The sequence below is a fragment of the Lissotriton helveticus genome, chromosome 2_2 (genome assembly GCF_964261635.1).
Source record: "Lissotriton helveticus chromosome 2_2, aLisHel1.1, whole genome shotgun sequence".
NCBI lineage: Eukaryota > Metazoa > Chordata > Amphibia > Caudata > Salamandridae > Lissotriton > Lissotriton helveticus.
Window position 1 is genome coordinate 135,050,447 of NC_136060.1, and position 13,767 is coordinate 135,064,213.

The following is a 13,767-nucleotide window of genomic DNA, read 5'->3' on the forward strand; positions in this document are numbered from 1 at the left end:
ACATCTTGACAGCCCTAACCTACAACACAGAAAACATTAAACTCTTGGTTTAGTAATCGCCACAAAACCATTCAAAGACCTCCTGACGCTGCATCCGGCACTGTATCAAAACATTATACAACAAATAACCCATTACTGTCACAGTAATTGAATACTCATTTACAGCAACTTCAGACTCCTCCTTAGTGATTGTAGCAAAGAAGATGGCTGTAACCAGTTACTTAGTATTTACTGAAATTATTTTACCTTTTTTTTGCGTTTTTTTTACATTTGCTCTTAAAAATAATAATTGAACTGGTTTCAACATGTTTTTCAGAACTACTCTTAGGAATGGAGAGGTAATGATTACGCAACAATAAACATTACGCAAATTGAAATGATTACTCTGGTTTACCTTAATTTGTATGTTGGTTAATTTTTATAAGATAATTTGTTTTTATAAAGGATATGCATGAAGTGGTTATAAATATTATTCACACGTAATAATTTTTCTTTTTGTAGGAAAAGCTCCTATCTAGATCTCTTCAAAGAGGTGAAGATCTGCAATTTGACCAGGTAGGAAACATTTCTGTGCTTTTTTCCCCCTCCAAGTTCTCATCATTAAAACTCTAATTATAATTTCTTTCTTACCTGCGGATTTTGGAATTGCTTCGATTTGAAAATAAGAAACCCTATGTTCAAGGCATATGAGCTGCAGATAGTACACTTTGCATAGATCGTCATCTGGTGTTGGGCTTGGATGCTTGCACCTTGTTGTCTTGGAGGACGTCTTTTGTGGTCATGAGGTGACTCCTCCCTTGGATGATAGTGCGCATGGGCATCGACTCCATCTTCAGATTGTTTTTTTCCGCCATCTGGTTCGGATGTAACATATGCGCTCCGGTTCGGCACCATATCACCAAACCTTTTCGACGCGCAAAACCGTCAGACTCGATGTGATCTTCGACGCGCTCCTCAAATACTCTATTCCGGTCGTCGACGCAGGTCGATGGGCCTATCAACGCCGTTCGGGCCTACGGCTCATGGAAAGTATTCCATTTAAAAAAAATGCCCCCAGTGTGGTGCTAAATTTCCACACAGTGACCACCACAAGGTCTGTAACCTGTGTCTCTCGCCTGAAAACAATGAGATCAATTGGCAGGCCTGTGCTTCCTTTAGATCCAAAAAGACCATTCGTGATCGCCGGGCCTGATGGCACATCATGGCGCGGAGAGCAGCTCCGGCACCGGTGGACATCTTCGATGAAGGCCCCGGATGTTCCGGAAGAGGGTTCTGGGGATCTGCAAATAGTGTCCGAAGCAGACGACTCAGACCATCCCATCACTCCAGGTCAACAATTAAGTACAACTGCTCCTGCCCCAATCCCGCCTCCAAAAAAAGAAGGCCGTGTTTAAGACTGCCTGCTGGCCCTAGTCGCGACCAAAAACAAGCTTCAAAAGCCCCGCCTTCGGGCTCGGCGCTGAAGATAAAAGACCAGCCTTCCGGTAGCTCGGGTCCAAGCAAACCACATATTACTGTCCCGCAAGCACGTAGCGCAAGCAATTCCCCAAAAGAGCTCGGCACTGACCACCCCGTGCCAAAGGAAAATGCTTCGGAACCGAAACATTCAAAACCAAAAAAGATTTCCGCCTCCACATTGAAGCCAAAGGACCTGAAAACACCCTCTAAGGCTCTGGAGCAGAAATCCAAACCCCGCTCTGACCCAAACAAATCGGCGCCGAAAGCATCTACAGAAGAGGAAGAACTTTTTCGACCGGATCCTATCGATTCAAAACAAACAATATTCCATATAGACCCAAGAACAGGACATGTCTACTGTTCCACACAACAAAGAGAAATTAGACACCCCAGGCATTCCTGCAGTGCCTGTAAAGGACTGTGCTACTTCACCTTTGCAACCCTTCCTTCTAAGCCTCTCTCCTCCACACTCTCTCATACTTCCACCAAACTCACCACTACCACCCGGTGATGATGATTTAGGGGATGGGGGACACAACACAGACCCTGATAATGATACAGACGTATCACAGGGTGATTGGGACGATTATGATGACCCAGGTGATCCACCAGACCTCCCTAACCCTCCTGCATATCCAACAAAGCCATCTCCCCCAGATGACAACATTGGTTTTAACCAGCTTGTAAATAGGTGGCTCAATACCATGGTGTCCCCATGCATTCAGACCCCGCAGAGGAGGATTTTCTACTAGACACCTTTGAACAGTCACTAAAAACTGTACAAACACTGCCAATGTTAAAAGGGGTCATTAAACATGCCCCAGACCAATTCAAGGACCCTGTTAGGACTAACATTCTAAATCCAAGAATTGATGGGATATAAACCAGCTCCCAGTGATCCCGCCTACATCAAAGGGCCGCTCCCTTTAGATTCCTTAATGGTAACTAATGCTAGAAAACGTACCAACTCTCAAACCTCCAGTAATGCGCCACCTCCGTGCATGGAGTCTACATTATTCGATGCTTCTGGCAAACGAGTGGCTGCCAATAACTGGCGAATAGCCAACACACACGCATTACATGCTAGGTATGATAGGGCTCAACAAATAGTGCCTTGCAGGTTCAGTCAGTTTGCTGCCACTTCTTTTGGCCCTCTACAGCCTGGTGAGACAACTCAAGGTGTGCCTTTGCAATCATATAGCATGTCTCTGGGTCTCACTCCAGATCATTGTGTATGCTACAGTGGGGTTCAAAAACACCAAAGTTTTCTATGTGAACCCTGTGCATCTTTCCTGATGACTTAGAAAGTTATACTGAGAGGACATCTTTAGACCTTGGTCTCCATATTGTACACTTAATATGAATTCCACCATGAGCATTACCATAGCTATGAAAATAGTTATGTGACACTTTTACAGAAGATTTTCTACCAGAGGGATGTGCCACCGTACCCTCCTCTAGGTAAAACATTCTAAACCCAGACAAAGCCATTTGCCTACTCCCAAAGATGATAGAATAGAATAACCTCCACAGAAACAGGATTACGAATGGTGAGTGGATAATGTATGTATACCTATGTGCATGCCATGGCGTCTAATCAACACCTCGTCATTGTTTACTGTCTTTAACCTTACAGATAAACAAATCTCTTTGGTACAAAGAGGAGCAGACTATACGGTGCTGAGCATAGAAAAACTGGAAAGATTACCATTAACTGTTTCTGAGAAAACAGTCGTGGAATGGATAATACATGGCACCATCACGATACCAGTGACAATTTTCCAGTTTCAGTATTGCTTAAAACACATACCAGCGGGCCTGTATGAAAGGTTGGGTAAAGAGTACATTAAGTCGACCTGGAATTTACCATACACACACAAATGTTGGAGTGGGCGAAAGGAGGTATTTCTTAGTGGAAAAAATGTAATACCTTGCTAAGCGGTACACTTTTATGTCAAAGTATTAATTTACACTGAGCCTGCGAGGGTTCTTCAAATAACCTTTCTTGCGACCTGCACGGTTCTCCAGCAGCAAGGATAGACCCAGTTTTTAGGCAGCTGTCCAATGGTAGCTACATAATGTTGAGTGATCACAGCTGTTGAGGAATGATGCCAGGTATAGCCTATCTCGTTAGTGTGTCAGCCAGGGTCACTTGTTGTATGCAAGTATTGTTTCCGAATACGAAGACAGACGGGAAGTCACTGTTGTGACCTTCACTGAATATCTCGTCTATATGAATAGATACTTTAAGCAGAATGAAAGCCATTCTTTTGCAAACAACTGTGCCACTGACCTCGTCCAGAGAAATGTATGATCTGCAAGTCGCAAGGACTTCTGCAGAGATACATGCCCTATTATTAACGAATTGTCCAATACATTTCGCAGAAATGTTAGGTCGTATCTTAAACATGTCTGATAAGAGTGGTATTGTACATGTATTTAAGACAGTTTTTTCGGGACTGTTAGCACCCTTTCAAGTAGTCCTAGGCATTTTTCCAAATTTCGTGCACTCTGTGTTCGGCGGCCTGTCTCTTCTTTTGGGACTCGTAGCAGGAATTCTATTTTTGTTCCTTCTGCTCAGATATGGCAAGTCCAGTCACCAGCGATACCCAGACTACCATGGAGAACGCCCTCCTAGCCATGCGGTACCGTGACAGAATGACAGAATTACACAGATTCTTGGCTTGGCTCTTTTAAGAGATCTGAACACCACATGGTTTCTCTCGTTCAGACCAATCTGTCAAGATTGCATCTTACCTGTTCTACGATGGCTGCTTTGCGGAGAAGAATGCGTGTTGGACGTTTGTCTTAAACTTCCATCAGCACTGCTAACGGATGTTAACGCTTTGCTAGGTCCGGTAACGGCTCATGCATCGTGTTGCCCCCAACAGCTGCGAATTCTGATGACGGCATTCGTGGAGATCTCACCGGCAACTACAGCTAATGGTGAGGTACGTGGAACAACAGGCCCACAGGTACCATCTACTGCGAACATTGCTAATGCGAATGACGCTGACGGCGATGCTTCTCATCTGTGCACAATTGATCTACTTAATGAAGTAGTTCCACTTTCACCTACTGTGGTAGACGATTTCTTTGCCAGCCTAGACAATTTAATGTTTTCCCCTGACACTTAGAATAACTTTTGAAATCTGCACACAGCGTTCCATGAACTCTAGATTTGGCCTTCACTTTTCATAACAATCCTTCCAAAGCTTTGGAACTCTATTTTTTTACGGCTAATTTTGACCTTTTCCCCAAAAACCTGACATTTTTTTAAAATTTATTTTTGGCACAAAGTAATCTGCTTAAAGTAGAACTATTCTTAGAGAACATATATTTTTTAAATACTTCCTAGAGACAATATTTGACCTTGTCCTCAAAACTAAAACAGTATATTATTTTCTGCTATGGAATGGTCTCAACCTTTTATTCTGTAACTTAGAGCCACTTCAGCAGTCAGGGACTTCCCCTTGCTTGAATATTGATTTATCCAAGAACTCATGGAGTTTTCAAAGAACTGAGTCTTTGATGACGTTATTATATCCAACCTTACGTCAAACTAGGCACCTCCAAGGTATAAATATGCCCATACTTGCCCAGGCAAACACACAGTGGTTTGGAGCAGTTTGACTATTTACCTACATGACGCAGCTCGCCGAAGCAAGTGCCGAAGGAAGCCGACCCTCCAGCAGACGCACTGAGAGAGACGCTGTCTTTTCTCTTGCCGAGAAATCCAGCTCCAGTGTTTCCAAGCTACCCTTGCGGGTTGTTGGGAAATCGAGTCCTGAGAGAGAGATACCAGACCTCCTTCATTTTAAAACCAAGGTACGGAGCTGATTAGACCCTTAGAGAACTCTTGGATAGATTCTTGGCAAAGAATACTGAAACTAAGCTACACCTCACTTACTTCTTCCCTTGTACTAGACCTAGGTTAGGTACATCGGGGTAGGCGTATTTTAGAAGCACCAGTTGAGTACTTTTAGTCTTTATTTATTAATGTATGTATTCTATGTATTTTATGGCTTCGAAACCATACCATGCTTTTACAGTATTATTTTATAATACTCTTCATACTGTACGCATTGTACTTTTCAACCAGTATTACAATTGTAGCTGTTCATTTTTCCTGTATGAGACAGAAGACTGTTCAATAAATACTTTTTATTGAAAATGCCTGTCTCTCTATTTCTCTGCACCTCTGGTGAAACGAAGCATGCACGATGGACTGAGTGAAATAACTATCTATTGTTTCCGCGACTCTAGAGATACATTTCTTATTCTTGGGAAACAAAGTTGTTATGTTTATGCGGTTGTCAGAAACTAATCCCTTCTGTTTTTATTCGAGAAAGTTTCTAGTGACCGCTGAGCTAGCTGGCACTCACAATTAAGTCTAATATATTCGATAGAGACCTAGTCGACCTCAGTCCTACGTCGCATCTATAGGTTTTATTATTCCAATGCGCAGAGCCTGTTGGGAATATAGGAACTACACTGTAGTTCCTATATGTTTTCAGAGCCTATTGGGAATATAGGAACTACACTGTAGTTAACCTTTAGCCGTCCAACACACACACGTATCTAGGAGCTACAATAGACACTTGCAAAGCTCTAGCATACACCAACCCAGTCCAGATATGCAACATGCAAAATCTGATATTACTATTTCAGCCTCAACACTCACTACCAGCCCGAGTGTTCATGCAATTGATTGGCATGATGGCTTCTTGCATTCTAATCGTCCCTTAAGCAACACTTCAAATGCGTCCCCTACAGGAATGATTGGCACGTCAGTGGAATCAGGCTCAAGGTCAGCTAACAGATCTGGTTTTGGTAGACTGCCGCACCCATCACTCTCTGCAGTGGTGGAATACATTAAACCTTTCCAAAGGGTGGCCATTCCTCTACCCAGTTCCACAGATGGTGTTAACAGCAGAAGCATCACTCAATGGTTGGGGAGCTTTTCTTCAAAAAATCACCGTTTAGGGCACATGGACCCTACAACAGAAACAACTGCACATAAACTAACTAGAGCTACTAGTGATTTTTCTGCCATTGAAAGCTTTTCAACTGCATCTAGGAGGCAAAGCTGTCCTAGTCCGTACAAACAATATGACAGCAATGCACAACATATGACAACAGGGAGGGACACTCTACAACTTTGACGCCTAGCTCAAAGCATATGGAGATGGGCCATACCTCAAAACATACATCTCCTTGCGGAACACCTCCCAGGAGTAAACAACCAAATTGCAGATATGCTCAGTCGTCAAAAACAACCGATCCACAAATGGGAACTACATCCTCACGTTCTGATCCCATTCTTTAAATGTGGGGCTATCCAGAAATTGATCTGTTCACAACACACCTCAATGCAAAATGCTCAGACTTCGCGTCCAGGTATCCACAGGCAATGCGCTACGGATGAATTGGTCAGGCAGATTTGCTTACGCTTTTCCACCTCTCCCGCTAATTCCATTAGTAGTTCGGAACCTCCCGCAACAGTCCCTCACAATGATACTAGTTACTCACACATGGTCTTGAAAACCCTGGTTCGCAGCCCTATTGGAACTAGTTCCTCACCAAAAACTGCACCTCTCCCCCAATACCATGGAGAGATAAGACATCCAGATCCTTGTCAACTGAACCTTGTGATCTGGCACCTGAAATCATAGTTTGGCTACCTTAATCTCACGGCAGACTGCATGAACGTCATTAAAGAGGCTAGACGCCCTACCACTAGAGCATGATATGCTGCAAAGTGGAAGTGATTTGTAATTTACTGCACAAACAATCGAATCAATCCACTAGATGTTTCAATCCAAAACATAATTTGCTACCTATTACACATACAGCGTTGTTATTTAGCCTATACATCTATACGGTTACATCTTGCTGTAATAGCTTCTTATTTACAATACAGACATTTGTCTGTTTCGCGTGCCTGCTACCAATGTATTTATGGAAGGACTTAAAAGAATCATCGCTCCTAGACTTCCACCTTCTCCAATGTGGAATCTTAATATAGTCCTTCCAAGACTCATGGGCCCACTATTTGAACCTCTGCACAAAGTCGTTTCTGCCTCTCATCTCAACCAGTCTATTGAGCTATCCATATTTGTTCCTCAACCAGACTCGGTGGCAGAACGTGCTCTTCACACATTAGATGTAAAAAGAGCATTCTATATTACATTGAAATAACTAAATCTTTTTGAAAAACAAAACAACTATTTGTTGCTTTTTCACCACCGCATAAAGGCAATCCCATAACAAAAGCAGGTTTTGCAAGGTGGATCGTTAAATGTATCCAAACATGTTATATTAAAGCTTAACGCACATTAACAGTTCCCCCTAGGGTTCACTGTACACCCCAAACTATGGGCTTCTATGGCATTCTTAGGGAACAAACTGTTAGATGACATCTGCAAAGGAGCAACATGGTCTATGCCACACACATTCACAAAGCACTATTGTGTAGATGTGTTATCAACACAACAAGCTAGTGTGGGTCAGGCCGTTTTAAGAACACTATTTCAAACCACTGCCAAAGAAACAGGTCAGCCACCGCTTGGGAGATTACTGCTATATAGTCTATGCTAAAGCATTTGATCTACAGTTCTTATGCCTCAAACGGGAAATGCTACTTACCCAGTATGCATCTGTTCTTGGCATGTGGAGCTGTAGATTCATATGCGCCCACCCGCCTCTCCGGGTACCTTTGTCTGTTGCAGTATCATCTTACTTAGATACAATATACACGGACCTCTCTTTCTACTCTTACTAACTCCATCATCACCCTTACAACAAATTGCGCGTCGAATAGAAACCGCGATCGATAGACAATACCGTTGAGGGTAGAGGATTGCGCATTGAAGGGGTTCGAAAACGATACCAAACCGGAGCGCAGCAATGCACATCCGAACCAGATGATGGAACAAAACAATCTGGGGATGGAGCCGATGCCCATGCGCACTGTCACCGAAAGGAGGAGTCACCTACCTCGTGACTAAAAGGTTTCTTTGAACAAAAACAAATGCACACATCCAGACCCAACACAAGATGGCGATCTATGCTAGAGCATATGAATCTACAGCTCTATAGGCCAAGAACAGATGCATACTGGGTAACTAGCATTTTCCATCTTTAGTAAGTGATGCTTAAACCGTCTGCAATGGCAAGCCTATAGTTACATTTTGAACGGTCTCCCGTGGGTGGCATAATGCATGCTTCAGCCCATGGGGGACTTCTGGGGTACCTATGCCCTTGGTACTTTAGTAACATATACTAGGGACTGATATGGGTACCCCTGTCTCTAATCTTTGATGCACCGAAGTACTGAACATAACAATTTAAGGGAGGAAGCATATACACACTGGTCTTGATTAGCAGAACCCATTCTGACTAGTCAGTAACCACTTCGCACCAGGCATAAAGTGGGGATAACCAGATCCTACTTTCCTACAAGAATATTTAACTGGCCGTGCTGGTACTTTAGTATGTCACCTGGGCAAATGCACAAGAAAGACTGATAAGGAGTGTGATCTTGGGTTGCCTTGCCTGCGATAGAGGCTTAGCCATCCCCTGGCTGCATTATATCAAACAGGCAATGTTTGACATGCAGAGACGTGAGCTCTCTTCCTCCCCTTCCTGTATAACAAAGGCCGACCTTACTTGGTTCAGGAAATCATTCCGAAGTAGGAATAGACAGCGTAGAGAAGAATCTGAAATGGCTAAAATATGTTGGGGATTACATCAATTTGCAATCCACCCAATAATGGAACCGTACAGGTCTTCGATGGATATCACTTGGGACAGAGACTTGTTAACTAGATTCAGGCTGGATATTGTGAGGTGGCATTTAAGCTTCCCTTTGGGTAAATGTAATTTTATCAATGTGTTAATCTGCCCCTGTGAAGAGTTCTCTCCCCAAAGTTTGCTTCATATACTATTCTCGGTACAACTGCTAGACCTGCAACTGTTTAGGGGAATCCTAATGTTCGAGGCATGTGAGCTGTAGATCACATGGTGTGCATAGCTCGCCATCTGGTGTTGGGTCCGGATGTTTGCACTTTGATTTTCTTCGAAAAAGTCTTTCCTGGCACGAGGTAGGTGACTCCTCCTTTTGGTGATAGTGCACATGGGCACCGACTGCAATGTTAGACTGTTTTCTTCGGCCATTGGGTTCGGATGTGTATTGATGTGCTCCGGTTTGGCATCGTTTCTCGGACCCCTTCGACGCGCAATCCACGACCCTTGATGGTATGGTTATCGATCACGATTTCCCATTCTTCGGATTTCGTCTCAAATCAAGACCACTTCGATCGGAAAACACGTGGCGGGCCGTAGGGCCTACCCGCTACAACAGTGCTAACAGTTGATGGAACGGATTTCTTTGAAACTCTGCCCTGGGTGCTAAATTTCCACGCACCGACTTGCACGAAGTGTGCAACCTCTGCCTCTCCCTAGAACATGACGAGAAAGACTGTGACGTGTGCCGATCTTTTCGATCAAAGAAGACGCTTCGTGACCGTCTGGCTCGATGTCACGAGATACAACATCAAAGCGGCTTAGCACCGGACAGCCTCGTGAGGATTCCGACCCAGAACATCACGCTCAAGGAGCCGCGGAAGAAGTACATCATATCTCCCTGTCTCAAGCTGACTCTGACATGATTGAAGAGGAGCAGGTTACTCTGGCTCTAAGTGGCTCCGGTCCCTCCTCTACCTTCGGGCCAAGGTCGGCACCGACAAAGTTTTGGATGCCCTCCCTTCTGATTCACACCAAAAACCAAAGAAAAGCCTTCTGACTCAGGCTCAAGTCGGCCTCATATCGGTGCCCAACCAACACCTTCGGCACCGAAAGCCAAACCGAAACATCTCTCGCTGCCAATTCCATCCGGATCGAAAATTCCACCTTTGGCATGAAAGCTTCGGAACCGAAACCTTCGCCCTCAACACCGGCGAGTAAGGACAAACACTGTTTAAAGAGACTCTGCTTGAGGCAACACAATCGGATCCGAAGCAAAAAAAGCTAGTAATACACCCAGAAACCGGACATATCCATTCCCCCCCTTTCAAAAAAATTGAAAATAGACCAGCTAGAGGACTAACACATTACTCTCAAAAGGAAAAGTGTGGATACTAACCCTTATCCACCGAACATTCCACCTCCTTCCCCTACTGATCCTAACTTATTTATTACACCCCTCAAATTCACCACCACTATCACTTGACCCCTAGGATGACGGGGATTATCATGGTGAAGCCCTATATGATCCGGAAGTCTCCCAGCTGGCATCAAGCCTATGTGATATGGGTCTCCTCCAACAAGTAAGTGGCCCTACTCCCAATGCTTGCCACGCATTGGACCTTGTATTTACAAATATGGAACATCTAAAGTTTCATTTTTCGCACATCTTAACATGGACGGATCACTATTTGATCCTATTTTCATGCCCTTTGGTAATTAAGTCTTCCAATAGGAAGTCGTCCATGCCCTCAAAACCACAAAGGAGTAGATCTTGGCAGAAGCTTACTCCGGAAGCATTTAAAAGGTAAAGTTTCCACTCCCTGACGAGGATGTTGATGACTAAAACCCTCTGGATGCCGACGTCCTGTTGGCCAGATTTAACTTGGCCATGATTCAGACTTTGGACGCGGTCATTCCTGAGTGCAATAAGAAGCTTGGCTCCCAACGGAAATCAGCTCCATGGTACTCGGGGGGGGGGGGGGGGGGGGGGGCATGCGGGGGGGGGGCTTTTAAAACTGATAAATCTTTGTAAGGCCCTAGAGAGGCGTTGGAGACGATCTAAAGAGGAGGTGGATAAGTCGAGTTATAAAGTGGCCTAAGCCTGCTACCATCAAAAGATTTAAACCGCTAGATGCGCATTCATACAGTTGCAAATAGAACAGGCTGGAAACTCATCCAAGGCACTGTTTGATATTGTTAAGGGCTTTACTTCTCCTCAAGCATGTAAACTACCCGTAGAAACACAGGAGCTTTGCGAGTCCATAGCGACATAATTCCAGAATAAATTCTCTTTAATATATGATAATTTCCCCATCAAGAGCACCATCATTGATAAATCTAATGGGTGTCATGATGTTTTTGCGCCAACACATGGTTGCCCTCTTAATCTTTTTGAACCTATCTCATTAGAAGATGTAAGTCTCAAACTTCAAGCATCAAAATCAGGGTCCCCGAGTGATATATGCCCTCCAAATACTATGGCTCTGATCGCATCTACTTATGCCCCTCCAATTCAGGAGATTTTCAACTCTTCTATTGCTGATTGCTTCATTCCAATAGTATGGAAGGAAGCCCATGTCCGCCCAATCCTTAAAAAACAAACAGCAGACCCCAAGGTCTTGAACAACTATAGACCGATATCGCTGCTACCTTTGTTGGGGAAAATACTGGAAACCCACATAAATAAGCAATTGAGCCATTATCTAAAGTCTAATAATATCTTGGATCTCTGTTGGGCTTTCGGCCTAGCTTTAGCACCGAGACTGCCCTATTGGCAGTCACAGAATCAATAAGATTGACCCTTGACAGGGGAGGATCTGCAATGCTCATTCTCTTGGACCTCTCCGCAGCATTCGATACGGTTTCTCATCGACTGCTTGTGGAGAGGCTTCAGGATTGTGGGGTTGGGGATCTTGCTCTGAAATGGTTAATGAGCTTTTTGTGCGGACAGGAAGCAATTGGTCATGTTAGACCCTTTCAGGTCAAAAATATTTCAGCTTTACAAGGGAGTGCCGCAGGGCTAATTTTTAAGCCCTACTCTCTTCAACGCTTATATGGCCCCATTAGCTAAGATCGTCCGACACTATGGGTTTGAGGTAGTCTCATACGCAGACGATTCTCAACTGGTCTTTCCCATTGGGTCAAACTTAGAAGAGAAGAAAGAGTGCTTCTCGGCGGGAATGTTGGCTATCTCAAATTGGATGGCAGAATCCTGCCTCCAACTTAATCCAGAGAATACAGAGTTGATGTTCCTGGGGAAAGCGCAGGATATGACTTTGGCTGACTGGTGGCCTGCTCAGTTAGGGATGGCTCCCATCCCTTCAAGCTAAGTAAAAAGCCTAGGAATACAATTGGATGACAAACTGACTATGAAGGATAATGTCAGAAACATAGTGAGTTCATGCTTCTATAGTCTCCGACTACTTCGCAGAATTATTCCATACTTACCAGTGAAACATCGTAGAGCGGTTGTCCAGGCAATGGTGGTGAGTCGTTTGGACTTCGGAAACGCTTTACTGGCAGTAGGCGAGACCTTGCTAGCAAAACTCCAAGTCATCCAAAATACGGCCGCTCGATGGTTCTAAACTATCCTCCGGGCTCACCGTCACTTCCTCTGCTGAAAAAGCTTCACTGGCTCCCAATGAAAAGGAGGTCTTTTTTAAAGATTTGCTGCTTCACCTTCAAAGCTACTAATGGAATAGGTCCTGAATACCACCTCCAAAACAAATTCTGTAAGCAGACCTCTTGCAGCAACTTGAGGTCGAATGAAAAGGCTCAGCTGATGACGTCACGTATTTGGCGGACACTTTTAGAGGGCAAAGGCTTTTCTTATATTGCCCCCAAATATTGGAATTCCCTGCCAGAAGCCTTGCTTAAGTCTACATATTACCTTGTTTTTAGGAAACTATTGAAGGTTTAGTTATTCTAATGTTCTTCTGTAGCTCTGGTATCTTCTCTTTCTGTCTAGTTAGCGCTGAGATGCCTCTGGGTGAGTCACGCGCGTTACAAGAGACCGTTAACATAACATAACATAACATGAGGATCAAGATAGACCACAGGACTCAGACCCCTGGGATGATTATCACACTGACCCAAACACAGATAATGACCCTGATCTATATCCGTCCAGACCCTCGCCACCTGATAACATTGAATATTTGAAATACTTAACAAAGCTGCTCAATGCTATAGGGTGGAGCTACATAAGGAGCCATTAGAAGAGGACTTTCTATTTGAGACTCTAAGTTCCACTCAAAAAAACACTCATAATCTGCCAATGCTTAAAGGCATGTTAAAGCATGTAAATTACATTTTCAAAGATCCTGTCAGGACAAGAATAATCACACCTAGAGTGGAGAAAAAATATAAGCCTGCACCTATTGACCCCACTTACTTCAAAGGTCAGTTGCCCTTAGACTCTCTTGCGGTTTCCAACTCGCGCAAGAGAGCGAACTCACCGACCACAGGTGAGGCCCCTCCTCCTGACTAGGAGTCCAAGCTAATTGATGCCTCGGGCAAAAGAGTAGCTTCCCAAGCGGCCAATCATTGGCGCATTGCTAA

At 44.1% G+C, this 13,767-nt stretch overlaps 1 protein-coding gene across 11 annotated transcripts in view; it reads left to right on the top strand.

Moving 5' to 3' along the window:
• FRYL (FRY like transcription coactivator) overlaps positions 1-13,767 on the top strand; it is a 2,496,013-nt gene that overhangs the window by 354,950 nt on the left and 2,127,296 nt on the right. For all 11 annotated transcript variants that reach the window (XR_013608325.1, XM_078678213.1, XM_078678216.1 and 8 more), the window contains one exon: positions 502-555. Coding sequence is in view for 10 of the 11 variants with exons in the window: in XM_078678213.1 (XP_078534339.1) it covers positions 502-555 (54 nt within the window). In the remaining variant the exon portion in view is untranslated. The remainder of the gene's footprint in view (positions 1-501; positions 556-13,767) is intronic.